Genomic DNA, 27,071 nt, shown 5'->3' with positions numbered 1-27,071 from the left:
GATGCAGGGGTGGGGATCTGGGTGCAAGGGGGGGGGTTCAGGTGCGAGAGGGGTGGGACTTGGCGAGGGGTCTGGGGGCAGAGGGCTGCAGATTCAGGGGATGAGACTCTTCTGCGGGCAAGGGATCTGGATGCACAGGGGTTGGGCATCCAGACCCCTTGGGGGAGCAGGAAGCTGAGGGGGAGGAGTGCAGAGATTCCTGCAACCAGGGGAGGTTTCTGAGAGTGGGTCTGACTCAGCCCTGGCCCCAGCTGCTCCTTGCAGGGGAAGAGAAAGTCCCATCTTTCTGCACCCCCAGCCCAGACAGGTAGGAGCTGCTGGCTGAAACGTCCCCAGACCCGCCTCTCCCCCCCTCCCCGGTGATTTACCTCTCCACTGTCTGCTCTGGGTGCCTGAAACATTGCAAAGTGGCACAGAATTCCTCCAGGAGTAATATTTAGAATTGGAAATACTGTGGTGATGTTAAATACTGTGAATTTTTTTCAGGTGGTAGGCGATTACTGCCACTGAATAGGATGCTGGGACCTTCATTGCCAGAAAGGTGTTGACGATTAGGAGGGAACCACAAATCCTCCCTGCCCCCTCATCCCAACATTTAAGGGGCTGAAAGGATTGATCCTTGAGGAAAGATTAAATTAGATGCATAGCTTGGCCTATTGACAACAAAGACAAGGAGGGAGAAGTGTGGCAAGTTAAAGAACTAAAGCCCACCAGCATTTGAAGAGTGACTACCAACAAGTTAACTCACTTATTTAGGGTGTTCCAAAGGGGTATAACTGAATACTGGGAACAGCCAGGTGAAAATAAAATACAGACGGAATATCAGTTAAGAGTTAAGGAGATAATGAGATTGTGGAATAGCTTCTCAAGGGAAATAGTGGAAACTCCAGCTACACAGGATCAGATGCTCAAGTGCACTCAGTGGGATTCACTCTACAGAGCAGATGAGGTTTTAAAGCTTTGGTACCGTACTGCTTCCCTACAGGGAGAAACAAGATGATACAATGAGGGTTTCTTTCTCTCTCTCTCTTCCCCTCCTCCCGCCACATTTTATGGGCTCAATCCTGACAAGAGATTAATGCAGTGTTTCACAAAAGTGGGAAGGCAAGGGCAGAGGATGCCAAAGCAGGAACATTTGGTCCTTTGGAGAACTTTCTACAGGTTTGAGTGATTGGCTGTTGGTCCTATGCCTCCCCTTTCCTTTCCCAATCAGTGTCTTTACCTCAGCATCACTCTACTTACCCCCTTCTCCACCTCCCTGCCCCCTCACATTCCTTCCCCCTCAATGACCCCTCTCCTTTCCCTTCAGCTTCTTCCCTCTTTAGAAAAGCCACTAACAAAGATAAATGTAAAGGAAACAGTGAAAATGATCTTCAAAAGCATTGCCAAATGCACAGACTGGAGGAGAAAACGTATTTACCTTCAGTCTTTCAGTTTCAGATATCTTAGGAGTTGAACAATACCACGAGAAAAATTTTCTGGACTGATTTAAGTTTACCATTTCAAGCAAAGATAGCCACTGCTCTCTCTGCTAAAAGGATGCCCCTTTTGAATATCTCAGACCCCATATTATTTGAATAGTTACAGACTGGTGCATACTCAACTCTAACTATGGTATATTTAGAAATCTATGATTATTCCCTGGAAGTTAAAAGCGAAATAAGCGTAATAATTTTGTAGATGGAGTCACATATACTATTGAAGAGTGCAGGAAAGTAGAGCTTTGTAAGGGTTAAGTCAAGTCTCTTCCTAGAAATTCTTACAGTTCCCTTAAATATGTATCATGACAGAACCCCAGGATTAGGTGTTAAATAAGTTAGACTGCTTCCCTACCTATATAGCACACTACTGTACTATCAAATTCTGTCTTTAGTATTAGAAACATGCTTACTTCGCCCCTATGGATAGGCTCCCCTATCCTGCAATAGCTGAATTCCCAATACCAACTAATTCCCCTTCTTGCTCAGTTTATTTGGGGCATTCGGTACAAAATACCACTATTGCTATTTTGTTACCACATATTTTCAGATCTTTAAACTAATATTTTTTTTTCTCATTAGCAAGCAAACCTCCTCAAAGAAGATCAGGACCACTGATCAATGGTGAATCACACGTTTGCTTCCTAAATTTAATTAATCTGGGGGAAAGGTTTGAGACATGTTAATCTGAACTTCGATTTTTAAAGTACTTTTGTTTTACCAGCCCTCCTCTCCACTCTTGCAAACATAATGTTTTCAGTCTAGGAGCAGATTCGCTTTGCAGTAAGTCAAGGTTGTTTCTTAATCGGATGGAAGGATCAACGCTGAGCAACATGGCACTCTCCAAATACAATGTGTGAAAAGTATTGTCTCAATGGCATTCCAAGCCCCTGCTAGACTGGGGACCTAAAGATCAGGAAAAGTAAACCCTGGTTTGCTCCAGGCAAATGAAGAATGCCAACGATCAACTTTGTTTTAGTAACGTTTGAAAAGCACAATCCCTTTGAGCACCCCATGAAAATCCCATATTTAGATGGGAGTCATTTAAGAGAGACACCCTTATGTGAATCTATCTTTTCTGCCACTTATCTGTTGCAACAGATAGGCATAATTAGCACAGTTCATAGTGCAGTAGATTCTGGGAATCTACTTCAAGCTACTTGGGTGAGTGTTTGATGTCAAAGCCAGTGCAACATCGGAGGACTATGGAATTACTCTGGATTTACACCTTGAACAAAGTCTGGCTTAATATGCATGACCATTTAAAAAGTTATTTTATTTTCTAATACCAGACACATGGCTGGCATAAACTCTGTCTCCCTCCTTCCCCCTACTAGTATATTAGATTGTGTATTTTTGCAACAAACTCATACTCCCATTTCTTAACCAAGCAAAATTTATTAAATAAATAAGAGAGCACTACCAGTAGAAATGTTTTGCCATAGTCAAATATGCAGCATAACTATTGTAAGAATCTTTTTTCTCTTAAAAATGTAGCATAAAGACGCTTAAAAAAAGAGTGCTTACCGTAAGTGAGAATGTACAGTGGTTTTCCATTAGTGTCCATAGTGGTTAGGCAAGGAGCTTTTGGCGAAATGGTCCCCCATCGCTGCAATGCTGCTTCCAGAGAAGGTGGCCAATTTGTAACCACACCCAATTGTTCTCCACGCATAGCCAACATCTGAGCTCCCTCTGGCTTTGGTTGGTTTGGATCCGGCTGTTGAACTTATTTGAAAACAACAAAACAAAAACAACAGTTACTATATAAATTCTATGCCTTGTTTATGCCCATGTAACCAAGAGAATAAGTTACCTTTGTAAAATAGCCTGAAAATAAAATGTTAGTACATGTGGAGACTACCGTGCCCAGTTTCATAAACCCCAAGTACTGCGCCTATATGAATAAGATGTGGAGAAGTTTAGTGAGTTAACTCTTAACTTTCCTACAATTGAGATGAAGCAATTAATAAATGGATCTATGGAAAGCATCATCCAAAATTCTTATGTAATTTCTTTTTCCAATATTTGTACTGTAAGCATAAGCAGCATGCATAAGTAAGTTTGTTCTTAAAGGAAAGACAAATTCTAGAGCTATTCAAAAGTCACATCAAGGTAACTTTTTCCTTTAAGAAGAGATGGAAAATTTTCATTTTTGCTTGATTAAAAAAATATAGTAGCAAGGTGGAACTATTGGTAAATTGGTAAATGGTACACTGATTTAAGTTATATTGTATTGTACTGCTTTGCTACATGCTTTTATTAAAATAATGTGACTTGCCACAGTATGGCAAGACATCATGGTCAGCAAGCTTGTTTTTTCAAAAACAATCGCGTAGTTGTTATTCACTTTATTATTGTCTCTACTGCATTTCCAGCTATCATTTTCGATTATTTTGTTAACAGATATGTAACATGTGCATCTCCCTTCACTCCTCCTCCTCCATAGACTGGGTCTTTCCGACTGACCCAGATGCGTGAGAGGAAAAGACATAGCACACAGTAAATATTCTTAGAACAGAGTTTTTTCCTCCACTCTCTTTCATACACAAAGTGACCTCATTCTAAGCAGAGGTTCACTCTAATCAGTACTACAAGTTGGGCAAACAAGGTGGAACTTTGATTTTACTCAGTGCATCCAAGTTCACTATAAGCAGGTCCCACTGCATTACTGCTCTCTCAACAGTAGTCAACCAGCTAGGATGTGCCTACTAGAAAGTAGCAGTCCAAGACAAATAAGGAAACATTTTATCCAGTGTTAGTTAGATTCCAAAACCTTTTGAAAAACAGTCATTTTACCTTCTAACAATTCCTCAAAGTCATCTACAAAGAACTCTCGTAATGGTGGTCGTTTGGGTCGTTTTAGGGTATTGACCAGCTGTTGAATCTTTGCTGACACTCTGCTGCTCACTGGTACTCCTGCAGAATAGGGATCAATGGAGATATCAGTAGACCGCTAAGCTGCACGCCACCAGCTGTCAGGTGGGGGGGGGGGGGGGGGGGGGGGGAGAAAAAGGCTAGACCTGCAATGCCACCACAGCGACAGTTTCATGCCGTACTGTGACTCAGCAGAATGTATTCAACATTAAGACATTTAGATCATGGTTTCAAAATGAACAGTGAAGTCTGGTTTAAAAAACAAACACAGAAACCCAAAACAAACAACACAGCAGTTTCAGAAAGTGAGTTGGTTAACGTTAGGGGGGGAAACAGCACGCGGGCTTTGGGGGAGAGGAGCACAGTGAAGAAACATTCCCTGGCAATAATCTTTTTCAAAAAGCTTAAAGCAGTCTTTGAGGTGACTTTGGTGATGGCTAGTGAGGAGATAGAAATCCAAGCACAGGCTTCTCTCTCAGCCACTAGGGTCACACCAAAGCTGCATGACTAGAGAGCTTTCATCACACTGCAACTGAGACTACAGATTCAGTCAGCAAGGGAAGCCGGTCACAGGTTTTTATCTTGTCATTCATTTTGGGCTGCCTCTCACACAGTAGCAGATTTCTGTCCTGGGCCCTATCCTTCCCCACCCTGTAGCTGTTCACATTGTCACGTTACTTCATTGTAATGGACACTGTAATCCTGGAATAACCCTATTGTGAATTCCATTGGCCAGTAGATAAGGATGTTTTAATAGCAATCTCCAGAAGTTACCATATGTGTTTATATTGCACCTAGCCAAACAGGATTCTGATTGGGGCCCTTGGGCACCTACTGTATATTCCTATAAAGTACTTTCCTCCTTACTCATGCTTGATAGAGCACTTCACATGATATCTGCTCCCGAGTTCAAGCCTCTAACAGCGTTGCAGAAATATCACCTTCCTGTCTTTTCTCCAAGCTAGCAACATTTTTACCGCATTAGAGCAGTGGTTGTTTCTATAGTTGAAGACAAGTGTACGTAAGATACTGTAGGTCTTAAAAGTCCCATCTTGGTTGCAATTTTATTTAATCTGTTTTAGAAAAGAGGAGCAATAAATATGGAAGGTTTTACAAATAACTGTTTTTCAAAAAAAAATATTCAGAAAACAAAAACTTTGCCCAAACGTCACCTTAAGATGTAGCCCTATTGATATACATCATATACTCTGTCATTTGAAAACAGAAGAGCTTCATACAATACCTAGTTTAATTTTAGTTACACATCGTTAATAAGTGAGATATAGAGAGATTTGCTGTTTTATTTGATTGAACTTTGGCAAATACCAGTTTTTTCTATAGGGAATCTGTTCCACTAATTAAGAAACATTTATTCATGCTGAGTATTGGCTTCACATATGCCAGTTTATTTTAAGACTCAAAGATGCTGTAACTTTGCTTGTACGTGCTCTTCAGTGAAATGTGGCCAAAAGAAACAAAAAGCAGATGTGTACAGTAAATCACAAAAAAGGGGTAAGTTCCAATGTTAAAGAAAACAATTGCTTTGTGACATACCATCCCCAGTTTCCATAAGTTCAGCATTGCCATATTTTGGTGCCACCCTTGCTGTGGATCCTTGTGGTCTTTCTACTTGTATTGAGTGTTCTGAGGTGTAAGTAGTAACATCTGGAGGGGCAGAATGATTTTCTGTGAAAAATAAGTTAGAAGGTTTAACCAGGTTCCTCTAGATTTGAAATGAGGGAGAGAAGGGAGTGGGGGAGAAAAAGAGAGATTCCACTAAGGTTCTTCTTACATAAGACCTGAAAAGCTGTTAAAATTAATCTATTCACAAGTTGTAAAGCACAGTTATATCCAACATGGTTTTAATATTTGAAATTTTCACGGACAAAAAAGGAGTTGTGTATTTCATAGATTCATAGATATTTAGGTCAGAAGGGACCATTATGATCATCTAGTCTGACCTCCTGCACAACGCAGGCCACAGAATTTCACCCACCACTCCCACAAAAAAACCTCACACCTATATCTGTGCTATTGAAGTCCTCAAATTGTAGTTTAAAGACCTCAAGGAGCAGAGAATCCTCCAGCAAGTGATCCGTGCCCCATGCTACAGAGGAAGGCGAAAAACCTCCAGGGCCTTCCAATCTGCCCTGGAGGAAAATTCCTTCCCGACCCCAAATATGGCGATCAGCTAAACCCTGAGCATATGGGCAAGATTCATCAGCCAGATACTACAGAAAATTCTTTCCCGGGTAACTTGGATCTTACCCCATCTAAAACCCATCACAGGCCATTGGGCCTATTTACCATGAATATTTAATTACCAAAGCCATGTTATCCCATCATACCATCTCCTCCATAAACTTATCGAGTTTAATCTTAAAGCAAGATAGATCTTTTGCCCCCACTACTTCCCTCGGAAGGCTATTCCAAAACTTCACTCCTCTGATGGTTAGAAACCTTCGTCTAATTTCTAATCTAAATTTCCTAGTGGCCAGTTTATATCCATTTGTTCTTGTGTCCACATTGGTACTGAGTTTAAATAATTCCTCTCCCTCTCTGGTATTTATCCCTCTGATATATTTATAGAGAGCAATCATATCTCCCCTCAACCTTCTTTTAGTTAGGCTAAACAAGCCAAGCTCCCTGAGTATTTAAAGGCATGAGAGCCACATAATACAGATTTTACTCATAAAGGTTTTTTTACTCCTCTCCTTTCCCCTCCCCACCCCCACCTTTAATTTTATATTAGTTTAATTTCCTGTGGCCAAATCTAGTTAGAAATCGACCCAGACACATACATTTCTGAGAGATTAAGGTACCAAGATTTCAAAACAGAAAAAAGCTACAATATGTTAAGTTCTAGCACTTGCAATTGCCAATGCAAATCAACAATAAATGCACCGCTTAAAATTCAAGTTTTAGTTCAAGAGAACAATTTACTGTTATATCAAGATTTTTGAAGTCACGGTACTGTTGGAAATTGGATCTAGAGGAAGGAAATAAAATGTAATGTTCATGTTTCTTTACAGTCTGCATGGACACTTTTCTTGCTTACTACTTGACTGTTTTTAAACAGAGCTATTTCAGTTCTCCACATAACACAGACTTGCCTTCCAAGAAGGCAAACATGATTTGGTGATCCGACTCATGATGTCACTAAACTATTCCATACCACTAATCTTCCTCTTTCTCAGCTTGGTACTCAGCATGTATCCACAGTTTAAAACATCTGAAAATAAAGTCTGACTCTGGATAACCTACAGATTTGCACCGTATTCACAGATTCTATATCATGAATTTTTCCAGGTTTTTAGCAGTGTTAAGCTTCCTGGAAACAAATACAATTAATGTTTAACAAGTTTTCTGTTTAATGACAATCACCCAGAACATTCCAGACAAATAAGTCAGGGCCTTGTACTGTGTCCTGTGCCACTGAAGGCAAGAGGAATACATTCCATTCAGGGAGGACAGGATCAGGCCCATTAAAGAGACAAGCAAATCAGATAATCTCATCAGACTTCAGTATTATTGAAGATTTATGTTTATACTAAATTTGTCTCACACACTTACAGCTTGCTTATTATATTAAAATGATTTCCCTTTGGAGCTTTGTGCAATGGACAGATTTGCTTCTCCTCTATTTCTGCTATTTGGATCCTAAACACTATCAATAACTACCATTTTTGATAACCTATGCTAAAAGCATATCCATTATTTGTGTACTACATTATGGTTTTTTTAACTATGAATTAGTATAAAACAGGATCCTTTAATTCAGTGGTGGGCAACCTGCGGCCCGCACACGGGCCCGCTGGTGGGCCCGCTGCAGCCCGCTGGTGGGCTGTGATACATTTTGTTTACGTTGTTTAAGTGGCATACCTCCTGGGATGCCAGGTCAGGTCTGCAGATGGGATGCCGCCGCCCCTTTAGAAGGGAGTCACCAACCAACCCGGAGCCTCAAAAGGTTCTGTACATTTTAATATTTGTGCATTTCAAAAAGTGGGAAGGCATGTGCTACCAATGCAAATAGCTAATCTCCGTTGTAAGAGATGTCTATTATGAATGCTTCTTATTTGAGCATAAGAGACCAAGATATCCTTAGATATTCTTAGATACTCTTAATGGTAGACATGACATAATTGCTATAAGCCACCATAAGGATGAGCTGAGTTTGTTTCAGGACAAGATGGGATGACTTGTTAATCTAGCCCACCTCTGAGAGAATTGTCTTGCATCCTGAACGTGTCCAGTTAGTGATGTGATTCTGATTCAGTCCATCCCTATAACTTGATTGAAATAGGCAGCTGAATATGTTACGCATGTGACCACCTGAATGCATAACAGCTTGCACAGCACAATAGTGTTTATGCTACTGTCTCAGTATAACTTCATTTTAGTTATCTCATCCATTACTTATATTTTGATGCAATTTTTGGTCTTGCTTGTTAAATGTCAGCTTTTTATAGGCCTGGCTGATTTTTCTAACAACAAAACAAATAAAAAGGGTAGAAGTTTTATCCTTTGCTTTTTATTTATAAGGAAGAGCTGCTATATAAATGGGAAAGAATATTGTGATTAGGAAAATAATTATGTTTAGTTCAGCTGCTTCCACCATCTTTGTGGGCAGCCAATCCTAACACTTGAAAGTAATGATGGAACAAGCCATGGGCAACCTTATATCACATTTAATCACTTCCCTGCCATTGTAGGGGCCCTGAGATACATAACATGCAACTACACTAGGCACACCTGAAGCTTAAGAAATCCAATCCCTTACATATGATAGACATGTACTTATTGTATAATAAAATGTTACGAGACTTCCTATTCTACCATTTACTGCATTGTTGCACACATTCCATTTACTACACTAACTGCTTTTTAAACCACAATTGTTTGTGGACAGACAGGGACGGAAAAACATTTAGAGTCCTGTTCAAACTTGTTTGGAAAGGAATTGAGAGAATCCAAGCACTATAGATAAACTGATAAGAGTAGAATCTGGAGCTGATTTGCTCCTTCATTTGCCACGCTTCAAACCAGCTACGTAATTGGGTTAATAAGATGCATTTAGTGGCTGACTTCAACTTGACCATCTAAGGGCATGCCTACATGGCATCTTACATTCACACCCTGGCTCACTGCACACTAAGTTGTAGTGTAGACAAGCACTTAGGTATGAAGCACAATTGCTCAGGTTACAAAGATGCGCCCCAGGCTATAAACTGGAAAAGCTGCTTGTTTTTTGCACATCTTAAATTTTCAGAGCAACATTTCCTTCACATGCTGTTTTGGATCTATAGAAGTTCAGCTGTGCTTCATAGGAATAAGAATGCTACAGAATTTGTTTTTAAAAGTGCAAGTTTATGTGGGTAGATGTTTCCCTGGGACCTGTGGAGAGGTCATAAGGGACCTGTTGTTTGCAGATGATGCAACTCTTGTGGTTCACATGATGCCCTACATCTTATTACCAAGTTCTCTGATTCATGCAAAATCTTTGGGTGAACGATAAGCTTGAAAAATACTGTTATCATGCTCCAAGGCTCTTCAGAACCAGGTCCAGATATCACCTAAGATGGTATTCGTCTGGATGCTGTTGACCAATTTTGCTACCTTGGCTTTACTGTTACCAGCAATGTAGATCTTGATGCTGAGCTCACTAGTGGACTCGGCAAAGCACCCAGGAACTTTGGTCTTTTGCAAGACTGAGCCTGGAACAATAACAAATTGTCAACTAAAATGAAAATCCATATTTATGAGACGTGTTTTATACACACTTCTATATGGCTCAAACACAGACAACTTATGTCAAACATACCTAAAGACTAAACAGCTTTCATATCAGATGCTTGCATAAAATTCTTCGAATAAGATGGCAAGATAAGGTGACAAATGTGGAAGTGTTAAATTGTGCTGCTATGTCATTCATGGGAATGTTGATTCGTAAAAAAAGACTCAGATGGCCTGGACATGTCAAGTGAATGCCAGATTACAGGATCCTAAAGAGTGTGCTGAACTCTGAAGCTCGCGAAGGGTCTAGAAAAAGAGGCAGAGCACTGCACAGATTTTGGGATGCTTGCAAGAATGACTTCATATCCTTTGGAATCTCTGTGGATGACTGGGAAAGGAGGGCAGAATGCCACGCTGGTTGACGGAGTCAGCCTGTAGATGGAGCGAGACATTGCGAGGTGGACTGGATCAAGCCTTGAGGTGACTAGCGTCAGAGGAGGAAAGAATCTGCTGCTCGGATTCAGAGCATGGCTAGTGCATGGGTGTACCCTACCTGTGGGCAGGACTGTCACTTGTGCATCAGACTCAGCAGCCATCAAAGAACTCCTTGGTGCATACACCCTGCTCTGAAAAGAGCTATGGTGCCATTCATTGATTGTTTCCCTACTCTACCCTCTAAAGCAGTCCATCCTAGAGTCTACTTTGGTTTTTCCAGTTCAGGTGTCACTATTTTTTAGAAGAATTAACAACTAATGCCAGGTATTTTGTGCATTTTTGGTTCCTACTTGGCACAAAGAAGTTACTGTACAAGTGAGGAGGTATTACAGAGAAGCATTAACTTATTATCTTCCCATTCTTTATGAAGTGCCTAATATTGACCAAACAGTTTGTACCACCTTTCTAAGCTCCAGGAAGTATTTTTCCTACTCTGACCACAGATGAAAGGCTTGAAGACCAAGATATCAATTGAAATAAATGCAAGATTGATTTCAAAAGATTGTGTGTTAGAGCATTGGTGAGTTCCACTAGCTTAACCTGTCCCTCTTTAAAATTCAAGTATCAGCCACTATAATCTTCATTCATGGTCTACGTTGAATTAAAAAACCTCTATGTAGTTTAAAGGAAAGACCCAAGACTCTTAAAGGGAAATCTATCCTGCTCTAGATCTTATGCCACAAAGGAGCAGCAGCAGCCCCAATTAAATGAATAGTACAACATTAAAAGCATATAATAGCTTATGCAAATTATCCAAATGATACACAGAGCTGAACTCTGAACTCTGATTATATTATAGCTAAATATTTTTTATCAAAGCCCCTCTTGAAACTGCATTACAACACTAACTCTAGAAAAATCTGATTCGGTGATGTATTCTGGAAGGAAAGTGCCTGTTGAGATCAGAATGGAGTTTTGTTTTGAGGGTTTTTTTGTACTTTTCACCTATGGGTCTTTAGAGTTGCCCTTTAAAATCCTATTGATCAAAATTAGCATTTTCAGAATGTGACGCAGTTTGTCCTAACATATTTTCAGATGACATCTCCAAAGACACATTAGTCTACAAGGAAGTACAACAGGTCCCTGTACTGAACAAGCACGATGCCATGAGGATATACATTTCTTTGTAACAAGATTAATTTGCTTAAAAGTAGTTGAGGGACTTGGCAAGGCAGAATTTTGTCCCATTTTCCCCCTTTTGAAGATGACTATCTTATTGTCCAGCTACACTTGCTATTCACTGGCACATTGCTATGTCTTACCGTCCATTTCTGAAAGGGGAAGATCATCTGTGACAATTACCGACTAGAATATATTTAAATGCAAGGCCCATCCTCCCAGATGTCAAGTGAAAAGGAAAGAAAGAGCCATTTGACTTGCAATTCAATACAAGAGTAGTGAGAACAGCTCACTCAGGCAATAACTTACCTACGAGTTAGTGCCTATGTGGTTCTTACTTCTAGCAGACATTTCGGCAACAATGACAGATGACAACCCTAAGCTCACAGTCAAGTTCTATATCTAAAACATGTTCATACGGTTTAAGAGATATGAAGGCTAACTTATGCCTGGTATCAAATTGATCTACAGAAAATAATGTCAGCCCCAGATTTCTAGATAGTGACTTTGATTGTCCAACATGAGAAACATTTAAAGGTGCCAGAGTAGCAGCCGTGTTAGTCTGTATTCGCAAAAAGAAAAGGAGTATTAGTGGCACCTTAGAGACTAACCAATTTATTTGAGCATAAGCTTTTGTGAGCTACAGCTCACTTCATCGGATGCATTCAGTGGAAAATACAGTGAGGAGATTTATATACACACAGAACATGAAAAAATGGGTGTTATCATACACACTGTAAGGAGAGTGATCACTTAAGATGAGCTATTACCAGCAGGAGAGCGGGCGGGGGGGGGGGGGGGAACCTTTTGTAGTGATAATCAAGGTGGGCCATTTCCAGCAGTTAACAGGAACGTCCGAGGAGCGGGGGGGAATAAACATGGGGAAATATTTTTACTTTGTGTAATGACCCATCCATTCCCAGTCTCTATTCAAGCCTAAGTTAATTGTATCCCGTCTGCAAATTAATTCCAATTCAGCAGTCTCTCGTTGGAGTCTGTTTCTGAAGTCTTTTTGTTTTAATATTGCGACCTTTAGGTCTGAGATCGAGTGACCAGAGAGACTGAAGTGTTCTCCGACTGGTTTATGAATGTTATAATTCTTGACATCTGATTTGTGTCCATTTATTTTTTACGTAGAGACTGTCCAGTTTGACCAATGTACATGGCAGAGGGGCACTGCTGGCACATGATGGCATATATCACATTGGTAGATGTGCAGGTGAACAAGCCTCTGATAGTGTGGCTGATGTGATTAGGCCCTATGATGGTGTCCCCTGAATAGATAGGTGGACACAGTTGGCAACGGGCTTTGTTGCAAAGGTAGGTTCCTGGGTTAGTGGTTCTGTTGTGTGGTGTGTGGTTGCTGGTGAGTATTTGCTTCAGGTTGGGGGGCTGTCTGTAGCCAAGGACTGGCCTGTCTCCCAAGATTTGTGAGAGTGATGGGTCGTCCTTCAGGATAGGTTGTAGATCCTTGATGATGCGTTGGAGAGGTTTTAGTTGGGGGCTGAAGGTGATGGCTAGTGGCGTTCTGTTATTTTCTTTGTTGGGCCTGTCCTGTAGTAGATGATTTCTGGGTACTCTTCTGGCTCTGTCAATTTGTTTCTTCACTTCAGCAGGTGGGTATTGTAGTTGTAAGAATGCTTGATAGAGATCTTGTAGGTGTTTGTCTCTGTCTGAGGGGTTGGAGCAAATGCGGTTGTATCGTAGAGCTTGGCTGTAGACAATGGATCGTGTGGTGTGGTCTGGGTGAAAGCTGGAGGCATGTAGGTAGGAATGGCAGTCAGGTTTCCGGTATAGGGTGGTGTTTATGTGACCATCATTTATTAGCACCATAGTGTCCAGGAAGTGGATCTCTTGTGTGGACTGGTCCAGGCTGAGGTTGATGGCGGGGTGAAAATTGTTGAAATCATGGTGGAATTCCTCAAGGGCTTCTTTTCCATGGGTCCAGATGATGAAGAGTCATCAATGTAGCGTAAGTAGAGTAGGGGCATTAGGGGACGAGAGCTGAGGAAGCGTTGTTCTAAGTCAGCCATAAAAATGTTGGCATACTGTGGCGCCATGCGGGTACCCATAGCAGTGCCGCTGATTTGAAGGTATACATTGTCCCCATATGTGAAATAGTTATGGGTGAGGACAAAGTCACAAAGTTCAGCCACCAGGTTTGCCGTGACATTATCGGGGATACTGTTCCTGACGGCTTGTAGTCCATCTTTGTGTGAGAATGTTGGTGTAGAGGGCTTCTACATCCATAGTGGCCAGGATGGCGTTTTCAGGAAGATCACTGATGGATTGTAGTTTCCTCAGGAAGTCAGTGGTGTCTCGAAGGTAGCTGGGAGTGCTGGTAGCATAGGGCCTGAGGAGGGAGTCTACATAGCCAGACAATCCTGCTGTCAGAGTGCCAATGCCTGAGATGATGGGGCTTCCAGGATTTCCAGGTTTATGGATCTTGGGTAGCAGATAGAATGCCGCAGGTCGGGGTTCCAGGGGTGTGTCTGTGCGGATTTGTTCTTGTGCTTTTTCAGGGAGTTTCTTGAGCAAATGCTGTAGTTTCTTTTGGTAACCCTCAGTGGGATCAGAGGGTAATGGCTTGTAGAAAGTGGTGTCGGAGAGCTGCTTAGCAGCCTCTTGTTCATATTCTGACCTGTTCATGATGACAACAGCACCTCCTTTGTCAGCCTTTTTGATTATGATGTCAGAATTGTTTCTGAGGCTGTGGATGGCATTGTGTTCTGCACGGCTGAGGTTATGGGGCAAGTGATGCTGCTTTTCCACAATTTCAGCCTGTGCACGTCGGCGGAAGCACTCTATGTAGAAGTCCAGTCTGTTGTTTCGACCTTCAGGAGGAGTCCACCTAGAATCCTTCTTTTTGTAGCGTTGGTAGGAAGGTCTCTGTGGATTAGTATGTTGTTCAGAGGTGTGTTGGAAATATTTCTTGAGTTGGAGACGTCGAAAATAGGATTCTAGGTCACCACAGAACTATATCATGTTCGTGGGGGTGGAGGGGCAGAGGGAGAGGCCCCGAGATAGGACAGATTCTTCTGCTGGGCTAAGAGTATAATTGGATAGATTGACAATATTGCTGGGTGGGTTAAGGGAACCATTGCTGTGGCCTCTTGTGGCATGTAGTAGTTTAGATAGTTTAGTGTCCTTTTTCTTTTGTAGAGAAGCAAAGTGTGTGTTGTAAATGGCTTGTCTAGTTTTTGTAAAGTCCAGCCACGAGGAAGTTTGTGTGGAAGGTTGGTTTTTTATGAGAGTATCCAGTTTTGAGAGCTCATTCTTAATCTTTCCCCTGTTTGCTGTAGAGGATGTTGATCAGGTGCCTGATTTTCGGGGGGAGGGGAGGGAGAGAGAGCGAGAGGCTGAGGGAGAGAGTGAGAGGGAAAAAAAGCATTTTCCCCCCTCTCTCTAAATATTGCCTTCTTGATTTACTTCTATCAATGTTGTACTGTTTACTGCAAACTCGGAGTAAAAAAAAAAAAAAGAGAAAAGACTTACTGTGCCAGTTTTTAAATTACTGAAATGTCACATTATTTTATAAAAAGCTATATTTAAGACACATTGAGACTTGGTATGTGTGAGTAATGCAACCTTTCGGAGTTTGGATAAATTTAATTCTCCATGCTATAATTTCCTCTAGCATTTCAAGATGAAGTCATAGAGGAGAACCAAACGCAGTGATTAATCTGTTCAGAAACGTATGCTTTTCTAAAACAAGGTTCTGGGCTATTCATTAAGCACAAATTTAAGAATACAGTACAACTGCTTCTTCCAACTGCAATACTTTACTGCAAGAGCCTTGGGGAAAGGATTACTTAACCAATAATACAGGTGTTACCTGAAGACATAGTGACAACACGAGAAGGGAACATTTAAGATGCTTTCATTTACTACTTAAGCTAGGAAAGCCATTAACATACAATTCTTTCAGCTGAGGAGTAGATAGATATATCTTCACAGGAATCTGGATCACATGTAATATCATGACATTGTCACGCTAAGGCTGCCATATTTATTCCAATATCTTCCAAAGCTGATTTAGGAATTGAAATTCCCACAAGCTATTCAGGATGAATATCAGCCATTCGAAAATGAGAGTGGGTAGCAACCCTAGTTTTCCACGTGGCTATTTCATTTAGGCAAAGAGAAATGTCCGTGTCAAACATGCAGAAATAATTAATACCTATTACCTCAGCCCCTTAAAGGAAAGCAAGTCTTGAAATTCCCTTGGGAAAACATAGGAAGTAAACAATCAACTAACAATATAGATCATAACACTACCAACACCTTTCTCGTCAAGAATTTTCCCTTCACAAGGTATTTACCAGTCACACATCCCAGCCTAGGGATTCTAGAGCTACTCAGAAATAGAAAAATAAAAAGCAGTTTAAAAGGACCATGATCATAGTGTTAATGCAGAGTTACAGAAAACCATGCAAACTGACAGCAGAATTCAACTACTGAAGAAATATGGGAAGGCTGCGTAAAAGCTGCACTAGCTAGCTTCAGGGGTTCTCTGGAGGTACATTTTTAGTGCACAGTAAAGGGGCTCATTCGCATGACTCCTGTAACCATGCAGTGCTAGACCCCACGTGCTACCATGGATATTTAACTGAGAAGTTATTGTGAAACTTGGATTGAGATTAAATAAATAAAAATGTCTCTCCCTAAACATATTGTATAAAGAGAGAGAGAGAGAGAGAGAGAGAGAGAGAGAGAGAGGAAAAAAGAAGAAAAAGCACAGCTGTTGCTGTAAGGAAGTTGTCTCAACTTCACATCAGTAACATCAGCTAAGTGTAATGAAATAGGCTGAAGTTAAAATGAAAAGATATATAGGGAAAATAGATGATTTACTAACCTATATGTGTTTGAGCCATAACATCAGCTAGCCTGTGCGCAGCGCCACTGCCTCCACTTTGTGTCGAGGAGGAAGAAGTGGTAGATGTGGTAGAACCATGGATCGCTTGACTGATCCAGTGTTCCATGTTTATACTTCCCTGGCTTGAGGTGGGAGTTCCCTGGGAGTCGCCCTGTACAGAGCCTTCGTCTTCTGAACCAGAGGAGGTATCTAATAATTGAGAACAGGCTTCATTATTTGCGATGTAAGTACATGATGGTTTTGCTTCTTTATGGAAATAAGGCACATAAATAAAAAAAGAGAACTGCAATTCAACACCCATTGGCAGCAGGTAGTTATAGTAAGGGGAATTTTGTACAAATGTAAGTACTGGAACAGAACCAATTGTTACAGTACATTGACAGGGTTTTCCTGCAGCAAGGTTGCTGCTTCTGGTATTTCTCTATGGAACAAAACAAATAAATTTAGTTATATTGTGGTTCTCAGTCCAAAGATCTCAAAGCACTTAACAAGAGCAAATGGGAAAACTCAGAGACAGAATGCTTAAACGATGCTCCAAAGGTCACAATGCAAAGTCAGCGGCAAACCCCTACTATGAGGTTTCACCTTGGAGGGTGGTCATACTCTAGGGAATGTTTTAGTCATTGCTGTCATGTCATTGATTCAGCAGGTGTCAGAACTGCACTTGCTTCCGATATTTTCCACCTGCTAGGGGTTGAAAGAACAGGAGCAAGAAGGTAAATGGCTAGACAAACGTTAGAAAAGAAGAAATAAAGAGAACATTCCATAGAAGTGCAGAGGATTCAACCAGAGAACTGCAGGGCCAAGAGGTGGGGGAAGAGGTATGGGAGGAATCTTTAGCACTGCAAAGTGTTACAAGAAGCACACAGTGCTAGCCACGAAGTTATTTCACTCATGAGAACACAAAGATATGTGCAAACCCAGCCACCACAAGGGGGCACCGTACGTGTGGGTGATGGCTCCTTGTTGCCTCTTCAACTACCCAGTAAACCATCTTAGATTCCTCGGGCTTTAATGTTATAGTTACTTGACATGTTGCATCTGTTAATTGGATATTTTATTTAGATGGGATTGATTTTGACAGCATATAGCATGTGTCTTTCATATCAATAAAATATACAGTGAAGTTGCTCACCTGGAGGCGTGTAGGCATCCATTGACGTTTGCACCACCAATGAACGTCGTTTTGATGGCATGGGGACTGCCATCTTCCTTTCTTTATGTTTAGCAAGAGCTGCCTGAACTGCTTCTGTATGGACATCTAGAACGAAAGAAAGAGATTCAGGTTAGCCTTCAAAGTGAAAGGCATTGCATGCATACACAATGTATCTGCAACCGAGTTAAATTGTATTTCATTTAGGCTAACTGGTCGTGTTAAGTCAGGGGTCCCCAACACGGTGCCTGCAAGTGCTATGGCACCCGCCAGGGCATTTTTGTGCGCTCGCAGGACACCCTGCCTCCAAAATGCCGCCGAGAAGCGTTGCTAAGTGTGTTAAGTGATTCATGCTCAGGAAGTAGGGGTTGCCACAGAAAGTGCAGAAAATATAGCAGTGGTGAAGAGCCACAATTACCTTTTGAGGGTTCTGGGTCCCTGACAGACCTTTCCAGAATTTGTTCTCAGCTCTTTCTACTTTTAGAGTGTGAGAATGGAATAGTCTTTCCTACAGCACACCCTTGTTAAGTATTGTTTTAAAGCAACAGCTATCTCAGCAAACATCCTTGCTTTTTAATCTGGTAGCGGACCAAGGACTTGTAATGAAAGGATGCTCGTTTGTATTGATGAAGTGAACCAGGTTTCCTATTCACATAAGAGTCATATCAGCTACGTACATAAGAGATATGCTTGAAATGTAACAGGGCTGTGAAAAATCATGAAAGAGGCAGCGGCAGCACCCTGGTGAGATCAGCTGGACCGAGGATATGAAAACAGTCCTCGTCCCACTTCTGCCATTGATTGGTCTTAAAACTTTGCACATGTTTCGGAAGTGTAAAGTATTAGTATGATCAGTTAGTGATGGGGTGGGCAAGAAAAAACAACCGGCACTCAGACATTCTAGGTGCCAAAGCCTGTGCTCATTCTTTAGCTTATATGGCTTCTAGAGTACTGCCAACAGCGTCCACATCATTCCTCCAGGATAACGAGCATGTCTGAAATGCCCCGCCATTCAGACTAAGGGAGTGTGAACAGCAGTGCTCACCAAAGTGCTGTGTTGTAATTCCCCTGTGTGGACGACATTAGTGCCAATTCAGGACCTGTAAGTTTGCACCCATACATCCACCCCCCCTTACAAACTGCAGGGCCGAATAGACATGCTCAAAGTTTCACAATAAGGAGCTTTTCTAGCATTCATGTGCTTCACTATGCATCTGTTTCTCCCCATATATAACAGCAGAAACACAGTGGTTATTTTATTTTATTTTAACATGCTATTCCCCTAATTTCTTAATTAGCACAGCAGCAATACCCTGGAGAGTGAGCTATTATTTTACTTTATTTCCTCAGCTGGCCTATCACTCTCTCTATTTGGGGAGGGGGTAAGAGGGGACAGACAAGGGGGGGCAGAGGGAAAAGAGGTACAACACCATACAATAAACAAAAAAAGGTTAGTTTTATCTTATACACATTCTCAGGGTGGGAAAGAATTTAAGAAGAGCTCCTATCCCACACTTAAAAACAAACAAACCAAAAAGAGTATTTCAACTATGACTTGTGTTTGTTTTAAACCTTATGTGGATTACATACATGCAACAGGGAAAGAGGGGCAGGAAAAACAACAAGAGAAATAGGAAAGCGCATACATTACACATAAAGGGGTTGCAAGGTTGACAGGGCAAAACAAAGGAATTGGGAAAAAGATTATAATACTAATGTTATTAAAAGACCTAGATTTTCCTTTTTCAGTCAAGTTACTCAAACCCTTAGAAAAGAACTTAAGCCTTCCTCTTTAAACCACTTTATAACGAAAAGCTTAAAAAGTTTAATACAAATAAAAATATAACAAGTTATTTCTTACTCATCTGTGTCTTCTTAAGATACCTTTCCAATAACATCCTCCCTCTCATAACATTCAGATATGTAGGACTGGAATATACTCAGTAAAAGAGACCATTTGTGTTTAAATAAACTGGGGAAAATATAGGTTTTCACTTTAAGAGTGGGAATTATGGGTAAATTATGACAAGTTTATTAAAAAAAAAAAAGTCATCCTGCCACCTTTTCTTTAGTCTAGACTATTCTTTTGAAGAAGTCACATCTTACTGATTACAATAGGAAGAGTTATTTGGAAATTATCAGGCTATATTGGTTTCTTTCAAACTACAGTTGTTGGGGCGGGATAAACTGTATCTACTAAATCTGAGGAGGAAAGGAGGACAGTTTACTGAAATATATTATTAAAATTATTAGCCTATTGTTTGGACTTTAAATTCTCAGTGTTTTGGTTTCTAAATCCTCAAAAGCTATAGCAAGCTTTTCAAATTCAGCTTCTTTTTCATTTTAAAGGGGGCAGTACTTTCTACCTAGTCCATAAATACTTTGGGAGTTTTAATTTAAGAAAATACTTTAGCCCATTGAGACTCGGCAATTGCAACATGTGTGTATAAGAAGTAAATGAGTCTAAAAAGAAAAGTTAAATGAAATTACAATTAAACCATGTAATAGTTTCAAAGTTACTACAGATATTTGCTAGTTGTCTTCACATATTGGTAAATGCTTGTGTTTGTGTTTATGAGGGGGTACTTGTTACGGAGTTTTAACAACTCTTTTTGCTTAAGGAACCAAGTAGGAAAAATAAAACACTGACACCAACAAGCGTCCTTGAGGAAATGAAAGGGCAACTGTTTATTGAGGAATACTTCCCACCTGGCTCCACCCATTGCTATGAATGGCTTACTCTTCCCAATGATATAAAGGAGGCTACCAAGCTATTAGAAGACCCTGGATCCAGAAAAGGGTGGGGTTTGAGTGAGTTGTCAGAGGCTCCCCAGGGAACGTCATGCTAGCTAGTGGGGAGACAGAGAGAGGCAGCAATTGAAGTGGGGCAGGCTGCTTTTCATAATGCTCAGATGGAGGTAATTAGGCTAGATGAAACAGATCAAGGCAAGATTAAGGGTTAGGTAAAAGGAAAGGAACGGCGAACCGTGGCCAGTGGGAGCTATGATTGGCCGAACCTGCGGATGCTGCAGGTAAACAAACCGTCCCAGCCCGCCAGCGGATTTCCCTGATGTGCCGCATGCCAAAGGTTACCGACTAAAGGGTTCCAAAGCATAGCTCCCCCTGCAACTGTGACAGCTTGTAAAGGGTTAAGCATTTGTTTCCTTCTGAATCCGCTGTAGGTACTGGCTTATAAATGTAAATGGCTATTCTACTCAGTGACCCTATAGCCACTTCCTACAAGCTTCAGAGTAGCAGCTGAGTTAGTCTGTAATCGCAGAAAGAAAAGGAGTACTTTTCTTTTTCCTACAAGCTGCGCTCTTCGCTGTAGCTGTTGTTTCTTGGTCTTCTGATCCACAAGCTAATTAGAGCACAGTCACTGAAGGAAGCATACTAGTATATTTCCTTTTCACTGTAGCCAGATAGTATTTCAGATGGGCCTGGTTTTGTTAATCCATTCTGAGGGACTATCATACAAAATGCACCAATTTTAATAGCAATCTGATACTCTTGCCTTGATGTAAAAACCTCCTAATTTTACCTGAGGGATGGAGAACAAAACTTAAAAAATTTAGATTTCTCTTCAAAAAGTCTCTGTTCCTGCCCTTGGGTCTGATTCGAGCCAGTCTGCAGTACTTTTCAAAGTTGTTATATTGGGATAGCGATGGCTAAGGCACCTCATAGGCTGTATATGGCCTCTTCTTCCTCCACTTGTCAACAATTTCTTTGTAACAGCTGCTGCAGGAGATGGGGCATTAGTAATGTACCCAGAACTGGTGTAGGTCTGTGAGGGGAATTTAGGGAATGGTGAATCGTGATTTCTTGTTCAACAGGACGAGAGAGAGAATTTTGTACTGCCTAGAAAGAATACAGGTGGGTGGGGTTATTCTAGCTCCCCAGGGAAAGGAAATTGTTAATCTCTCACAGCCCTGTCAATACAAAGCACCTTGTATTCCCTATCATGTGATGCTAGAGCAGGGGTTCTCACAATAAATCTTTTTGTGGCCTCACAGTACGGCCACCAACTCTTGCTGGCTGCTCTGACAATTTTTCCTAAAATATTTAATTAGCTTTAGGAAAAACATATAACTATGCATATGTACACATCCAAATCACTGTAATTTATTTATGTTGGGTTTTTTGCAGACTGAATAATAAAAATAATGTTCGGTTTTCTCTATTCTTTACTGGACCTAGACAGAATCGAAACAAATAATGTGCTTTGCATGTTCTTCTCCTTTTGTTGTTTCTTTTGCTTTTTTGGTTACTGTTTTTAAGACTTGTTAGCTAGTAAGTCTGTTTCTGTGAAAAGTGATATTTGTATGTTTGTTAATATCACTTTTCACAGCAGCAGACTTGCTAGCTAGCAGGGCGGCAGTGAAAAGTGATATTAACAAACATACAAATATCTTTTTTCACAGCAGACTTACTCAGCTGAGGGCCAGATCCTAAAGCCCAGCAGCTGGAGCCTGGGGCCCAGCAGCTGGAGCCCAGGGCCCATCACTATGAGGCCGGGGCATGGACTGCATGAGAGAAACGCGACGCCGAAGGACACAGCGGGGACCATGGGGGGTGGGGGAGTGAGTCCAGGGACCAAAGCCCTGCAGCCACGTGGACAGGGACTGGAGCCTGGGGACCAGGGCTATAGGACACAGCAGGAGCCAGTGACAATGGAGGGGTGGGAGAGCACGGGGCTAGCGGTGGGACACTGCCACATGGCTGGAGCCTGTTGGCCACCACCCCATATCTGAAGCACAAACCCCACTGCCCCCGGGAAAGTGAGGAACTCACCAGCTACCGGCTTCTCTGGCATTTGTGGCTCCAGAGGGGGGCAGGGCCCAACCCCTACTGGTGACTCTGGGAGAGGGAACACAGCTTCCCTGCCCCCATCACCGCCCAGGAGACTGTGGCTGCACAAAAAGCCCCTGGTGGTGACATGCGGCCATGTGAATAAAAAGCGGGCAGTATTATCTCCCATAAATGTCAACAAACTAGTTTGTCTGAGCAATTGGCTGAACAAGAAATAGGACTGAGAGGACTTGTAGGTTCTAAAGTTTTACATTGTTTTGTTTTTGAGTGCAGTTATGTTAAAAAAAATTCTACATTTGTAAGTTATACTTTCATGATCAAGAGATTGTGCTACAGTACTTGTATGAGGTGAATTAAAAATACTATTTCTTTTATCTTTTTACAGTGCAAATACTTGTAATCAAAAATAATAACAAAGTGAGCACTGCACACTTTGTATTGTGTTGTAATTGAAATCAATATATTTGAAAATGTACAAAACATCAAAAATATTTAAATAAATGGTATTCTGTTATTGTTTAATGGTGCAATTAAAACTGTGATTGATGGCGATTATTATTTTAATCTTGCGATTAATCATTTGACAGTACTACAAGAAACATTTTCCCTTATCCCTTTTTTTTATATTCTAGCACTCCATACAATATGCTCTCTCCTTAAACGTCTACCAGATTTTCCAATGCAGATATGGTGTGATGTAGTTCACTCAGGCCTACTGAAAAGGACTGGGTCTAGTGAAAAGAAAATGCTTTCAGAAGGAATGTTCTTTTATATAGAAGTCTGTGCTATCCAGACTACTCTGTTAAAGCTGATGAAACGATTCCAGGTCCTGACCCCTCAAAGCACTCATCTAGGTAACAAAATCTTCCCTCTTCCCACTTGACTCTTTGCACAAGAAAAGCTCAATGTAAAATCTAAAGTACTGAATAAAATATCACCCCTTCTGTCTCGACTGGCAGGTATTAATGTTCAGTTCCTTCTCTTCTATTCTACTGAACTGTTATAGGTTGGCTGACCCATATATTGGATTCAATTTGTGCTTTTATTCCTGGGGAATCAATAAATGGCGCAGAACAAAGTGGCACGATTGGGACGGCTAATTGCTCAACTTATGCTCATGCAGCCTGTGCGGGATTCATTATTCAACCTGACAGGTAGTTTTCCTAAGCTGCCTGATAATATTTAGTAAAGTTTGGGTAAATCAACTCCTTTCTCAGCCTCTTTCCTTTGCTGCATTTGTTCATATTTTGTTCATTCATTCTCCCTCCCATCCACCCTACTCCCTCTGTGAAAGACTAGGGAGGCAAGACATAATTTTAAAAGTAATGTTAAGTCGTGAATCAAATAGGAACCACAGTAATGTTCATTTTCTGGTTCCTATTTCAACAATTATGGATAGGGATGGGATAATTATCTGTTCTGATAACATTTCTTCACATTATTATTGATATAATACAGAAACTGAATTCAGGGTTCCATTATGCTAGTACTGTACAAAAACCCAGTAAGAGAAAGTTCCTGTTCCAGAGAGCTTACAATCTAAATAGACAAGAGAGACAAAGGGTGTGCAGGAGACACAAGAGCCCAGAAACTAAGTGGATTTACTCAAGGCCACATAGCAGGTCAGAGGCAGCACCAGAACTCAGGTTTCCTGAAGCTTAGCTCAGTCCAGATCCAATGGACCAGAATGCCCCACAGCAAGCAACTTCTCTTTCCTTCTGCATCCATTTTGCTTGTCTGCAGTGCATTACTCCTAGCAGATTCTTTATTCTGTTAGCACGGCTAATTTTCTAAACTTCCCCAGAAGGTGCCCTATTTAGCATGGCTTCTGTTTTTTATTTGGTTTATCTTGTAACCTGATATGATGCTGTATTCCAGATTTAATTGAATCGCCATAGGAACAAAGACACTAGAGTATACTAATGTACAGCAATAGTCAGCTATGAACACCATCTTTCTCTCAGCCTTTCCTACATTTATTCCTCAGTCTGTTTTCATGGCTGTACGTTCTGCATGCCAAGGAGTTTGTCCGTCTATGGAAAGGGAGGCAATCCCACTGTTACTTTTCCCAATTAATTCTATGGGACAAAGTTGTGTTATATTTGCACTGCTATGGTCCTGCAATATGACACCCCTTCCACAGCAAGCCAGCAAGAGAGTGGGTAGTCAGCATTTGGTATGTACTCCAGGGAAAGGCAGGTGAGATGGGAACCATGGGGCTTCTGGCCAGTTCAGGGGATGCCCATCTTAAATGCTCATAGGTGTCAGAGGATGAGTGAGATCTCATTTTGAAGAGGAAGGAGATCTGGACCATAGAGAAAGAGGGGATTTGGATACTCAGGACAACTGTATTAGTCCTCTGTACTGTAGGATACTGAGGAGGGGGATACTTTCAAGGGTTAAGAAGTTCCTAAGGAGTCATGGCAAAACTTGCAACTTATAGGTCTCTAGAATTCTACATGCCCTTTTCCACAATGTCCATTAGCTGCATGGCCCTCTTTGACTATTTACACTCCATATTTTTGATGATCTGATATTTCTGACAACAAGAAAGTCTGTATTTTTCTGTCCATCTTTGATGTAGTCAGAAATCAGGCCATCAGAAGGTTGTCAAATGGGAAGGAGGAGAAAGCGAACCTCAGATATTTATCTGCGTGCTCTGTGATAAGGAAAGTCTCTTCTGAACTATGTATTAAGGAAACATACTCTATAATCCTTGCACTGAAGCTCCTCCAAACATCTAATCTTTTCATTACAGTAAGTTTCCAGCTTCCTCCACTTCAAACTTGCCTTGTCCCATGAGATCCATTTCCCTTAGGGCACAGTACACAACTGAGAGCCTCCCAGACTCAGTTCAGTTTAGGGAAGTTCTGCAAGGAAATGAATTTTGCAGTTCCAAGCAATGGCTGTTTGATTGATAAGTTCTGTCATTTCTTACTCTAGATATAAAGAAATATTGTGGTATCTTATAGCACTCTATAATTGTTAGCAAATCACTGGATTGGAGTGCGCCTACTTGCTTAACATAGTGCACAATCTTCACTCTCATGAGACCCAAGGTCTCATGTGCCTGGTCTTGAGGTCTTTTACCAAATAGTTCTCCTGCATATTTACCATATAGCCCCTCTCAACCTTAAAAAAAAAAATCTCACAGCGTATTCATTTTATATTTCAGATAAGAGTTGTGAGTTGCTAGGATCAAAAGGGTAAAATCGGTTTGCTCCTATATTTCAAACAAATGTATTGTTTTTATTAACTCTAGGAATTTTTAACTTCCAAAAACCCTCTTCCCTAAAATTTTCAGTGCTATTTTGTTTATCCTTCTGACATGTATGAGATTGCCATAGCAGGTACCAAACCTTACCATATCCTGAATCCAAGCAAACAGTTTGTAAGAATCATGGATAGAGATTGAGAAGACCAATTTTCATCCAGTTTGTCTCTTCCAATAGAGGATGATTTTCTAATACAGTTTCTTGTGCTTTGTGCATTCTACTTATAAATGTCTCAAGTAATGATATTTCTCTCTCATCCTCCAGGGAGTTTACGCCACAGCATAATAGATGTCAAGAATCTTATTCTCATGCAGCCTACATTTTTCCATTCTTAATTTCGCCTACTTGTTCTTTGTGCCTCAAATAATTCTTCTCCCAAGAGCTATCTTTGCTTTTCTGTGGGTGGGCCCGTAGGAAAAAACCCTCTCTTCTACATCCTATGGAACCAATTCCTATTATTATAATCACACCACTGGGCACAGGACTGGCCTGAGGAATTGTGGGAAGGTTTAGAAAAATGGCTTTATAGGATACACCCCACATTTAACTGACTCATTTCACATGACAATACGTTCTGAGGGATCTTTAGGTCCAGAGCTCAGCCCTTGTTCTCCTGCTGAAGATGAAAAGGGGGTTCTGGATAGTTGCTGTGACATTTTTGGGATCACCCAGACCCATGAGAGGTTCTGTCAGTGCCTGCTTTGTAACTCTGGGCACCTTAATGCTGTGCTGCTGTGGCTCGCAGCCCTCACGTCAATAGCCACAACACAAACATAGAAGTCTCACTCTGGCTTCCACTAGCCTAGTTACTCCTTGCAGTGTGACCCCAATAACCTTTCTGGTCCCAAGTCTCCCCAAACCGTCTACCCCAAGATACTACCAGACACTTGGTCTTTTCTCCTCTGGTTCGTCACCCCTGAAGTAGTGAAACCAGCCGTCAGTTATCAGTTCACTTTGGCACACACACTCCATACAGTTTGCACAACGGAGACCCCATCTGGGGTAAAAATAAATAAAAGCTTTATTTAATAGAAAAATCACACAAACAAAACTCACACATTCAAAAATGAATTGGTAAGGGAAAGCAAACACATACAAGTTACACAGAAAACAAACAAAGATGCAACTTCTAGCTTTGCACTTCTGCATCAGACAAAGTCCCTTTTTTAATACAAATTACCAATTGCCTTTAAACAGTTTCCCAGCATACATGGATGGCCTTCTGCCTTTGAGACTGTCCCTCGGGTTCTGGATGAAGA

General features: G+C 41.1%; 1 protein-coding gene across 11 annotated transcripts in view; it reads right to left on the bottom strand.

The window, feature by feature from the left end:
- DIP2C (disco interacting protein 2 homolog C) overlaps positions 1-27,071 on the bottom strand; it is a 486,518-nt gene that overhangs the window by 141,361 nt on the left and 318,086 nt on the right. For 7 of the 11 annotated variants that reach the window (XM_037891029.2, XM_007054120.4, XM_043541505.1 and 4 more), the window contains 5 exons: positions 17,711-17,836; positions 16,555-16,764; positions 5,907-6,038; positions 4,275-4,394; positions 3,006-3,203 (listed from right to left, as the gene is read on the bottom strand). In XM_037891029.2, the coding sequence (XP_037746957.1) occupies positions 3,006-3,203; positions 4,275-4,394; positions 5,907-6,038; positions 16,555-16,764; positions 17,711-17,836 (786 nt within the window). The remainder of the gene's footprint in view (positions 1-3,005; positions 3,204-4,274; positions 4,395-5,906; positions 6,039-16,554; positions 16,765-17,710; positions 17,837-27,071) is intronic. The other 4 variants (XM_043541506.1, XM_043541504.1, XM_043541507.1 and 1 more) reach the window with 2 other exon arrangements.

This window comes from Chelonia mydas, chromosome 2, assembly GCF_015237465.2.
Source record: "Chelonia mydas isolate rCheMyd1 chromosome 2, rCheMyd1.pri.v2, whole genome shotgun sequence".
Classification (NCBI taxonomy): Eukaryota; Metazoa; Chordata; order Testudines; family Cheloniidae; genus Chelonia; species Chelonia mydas.
The sequence above is the reverse complement of the archived record's forward strand: the minus strand, read 5'-3'. Positions and strand labels throughout refer to the sequence as shown.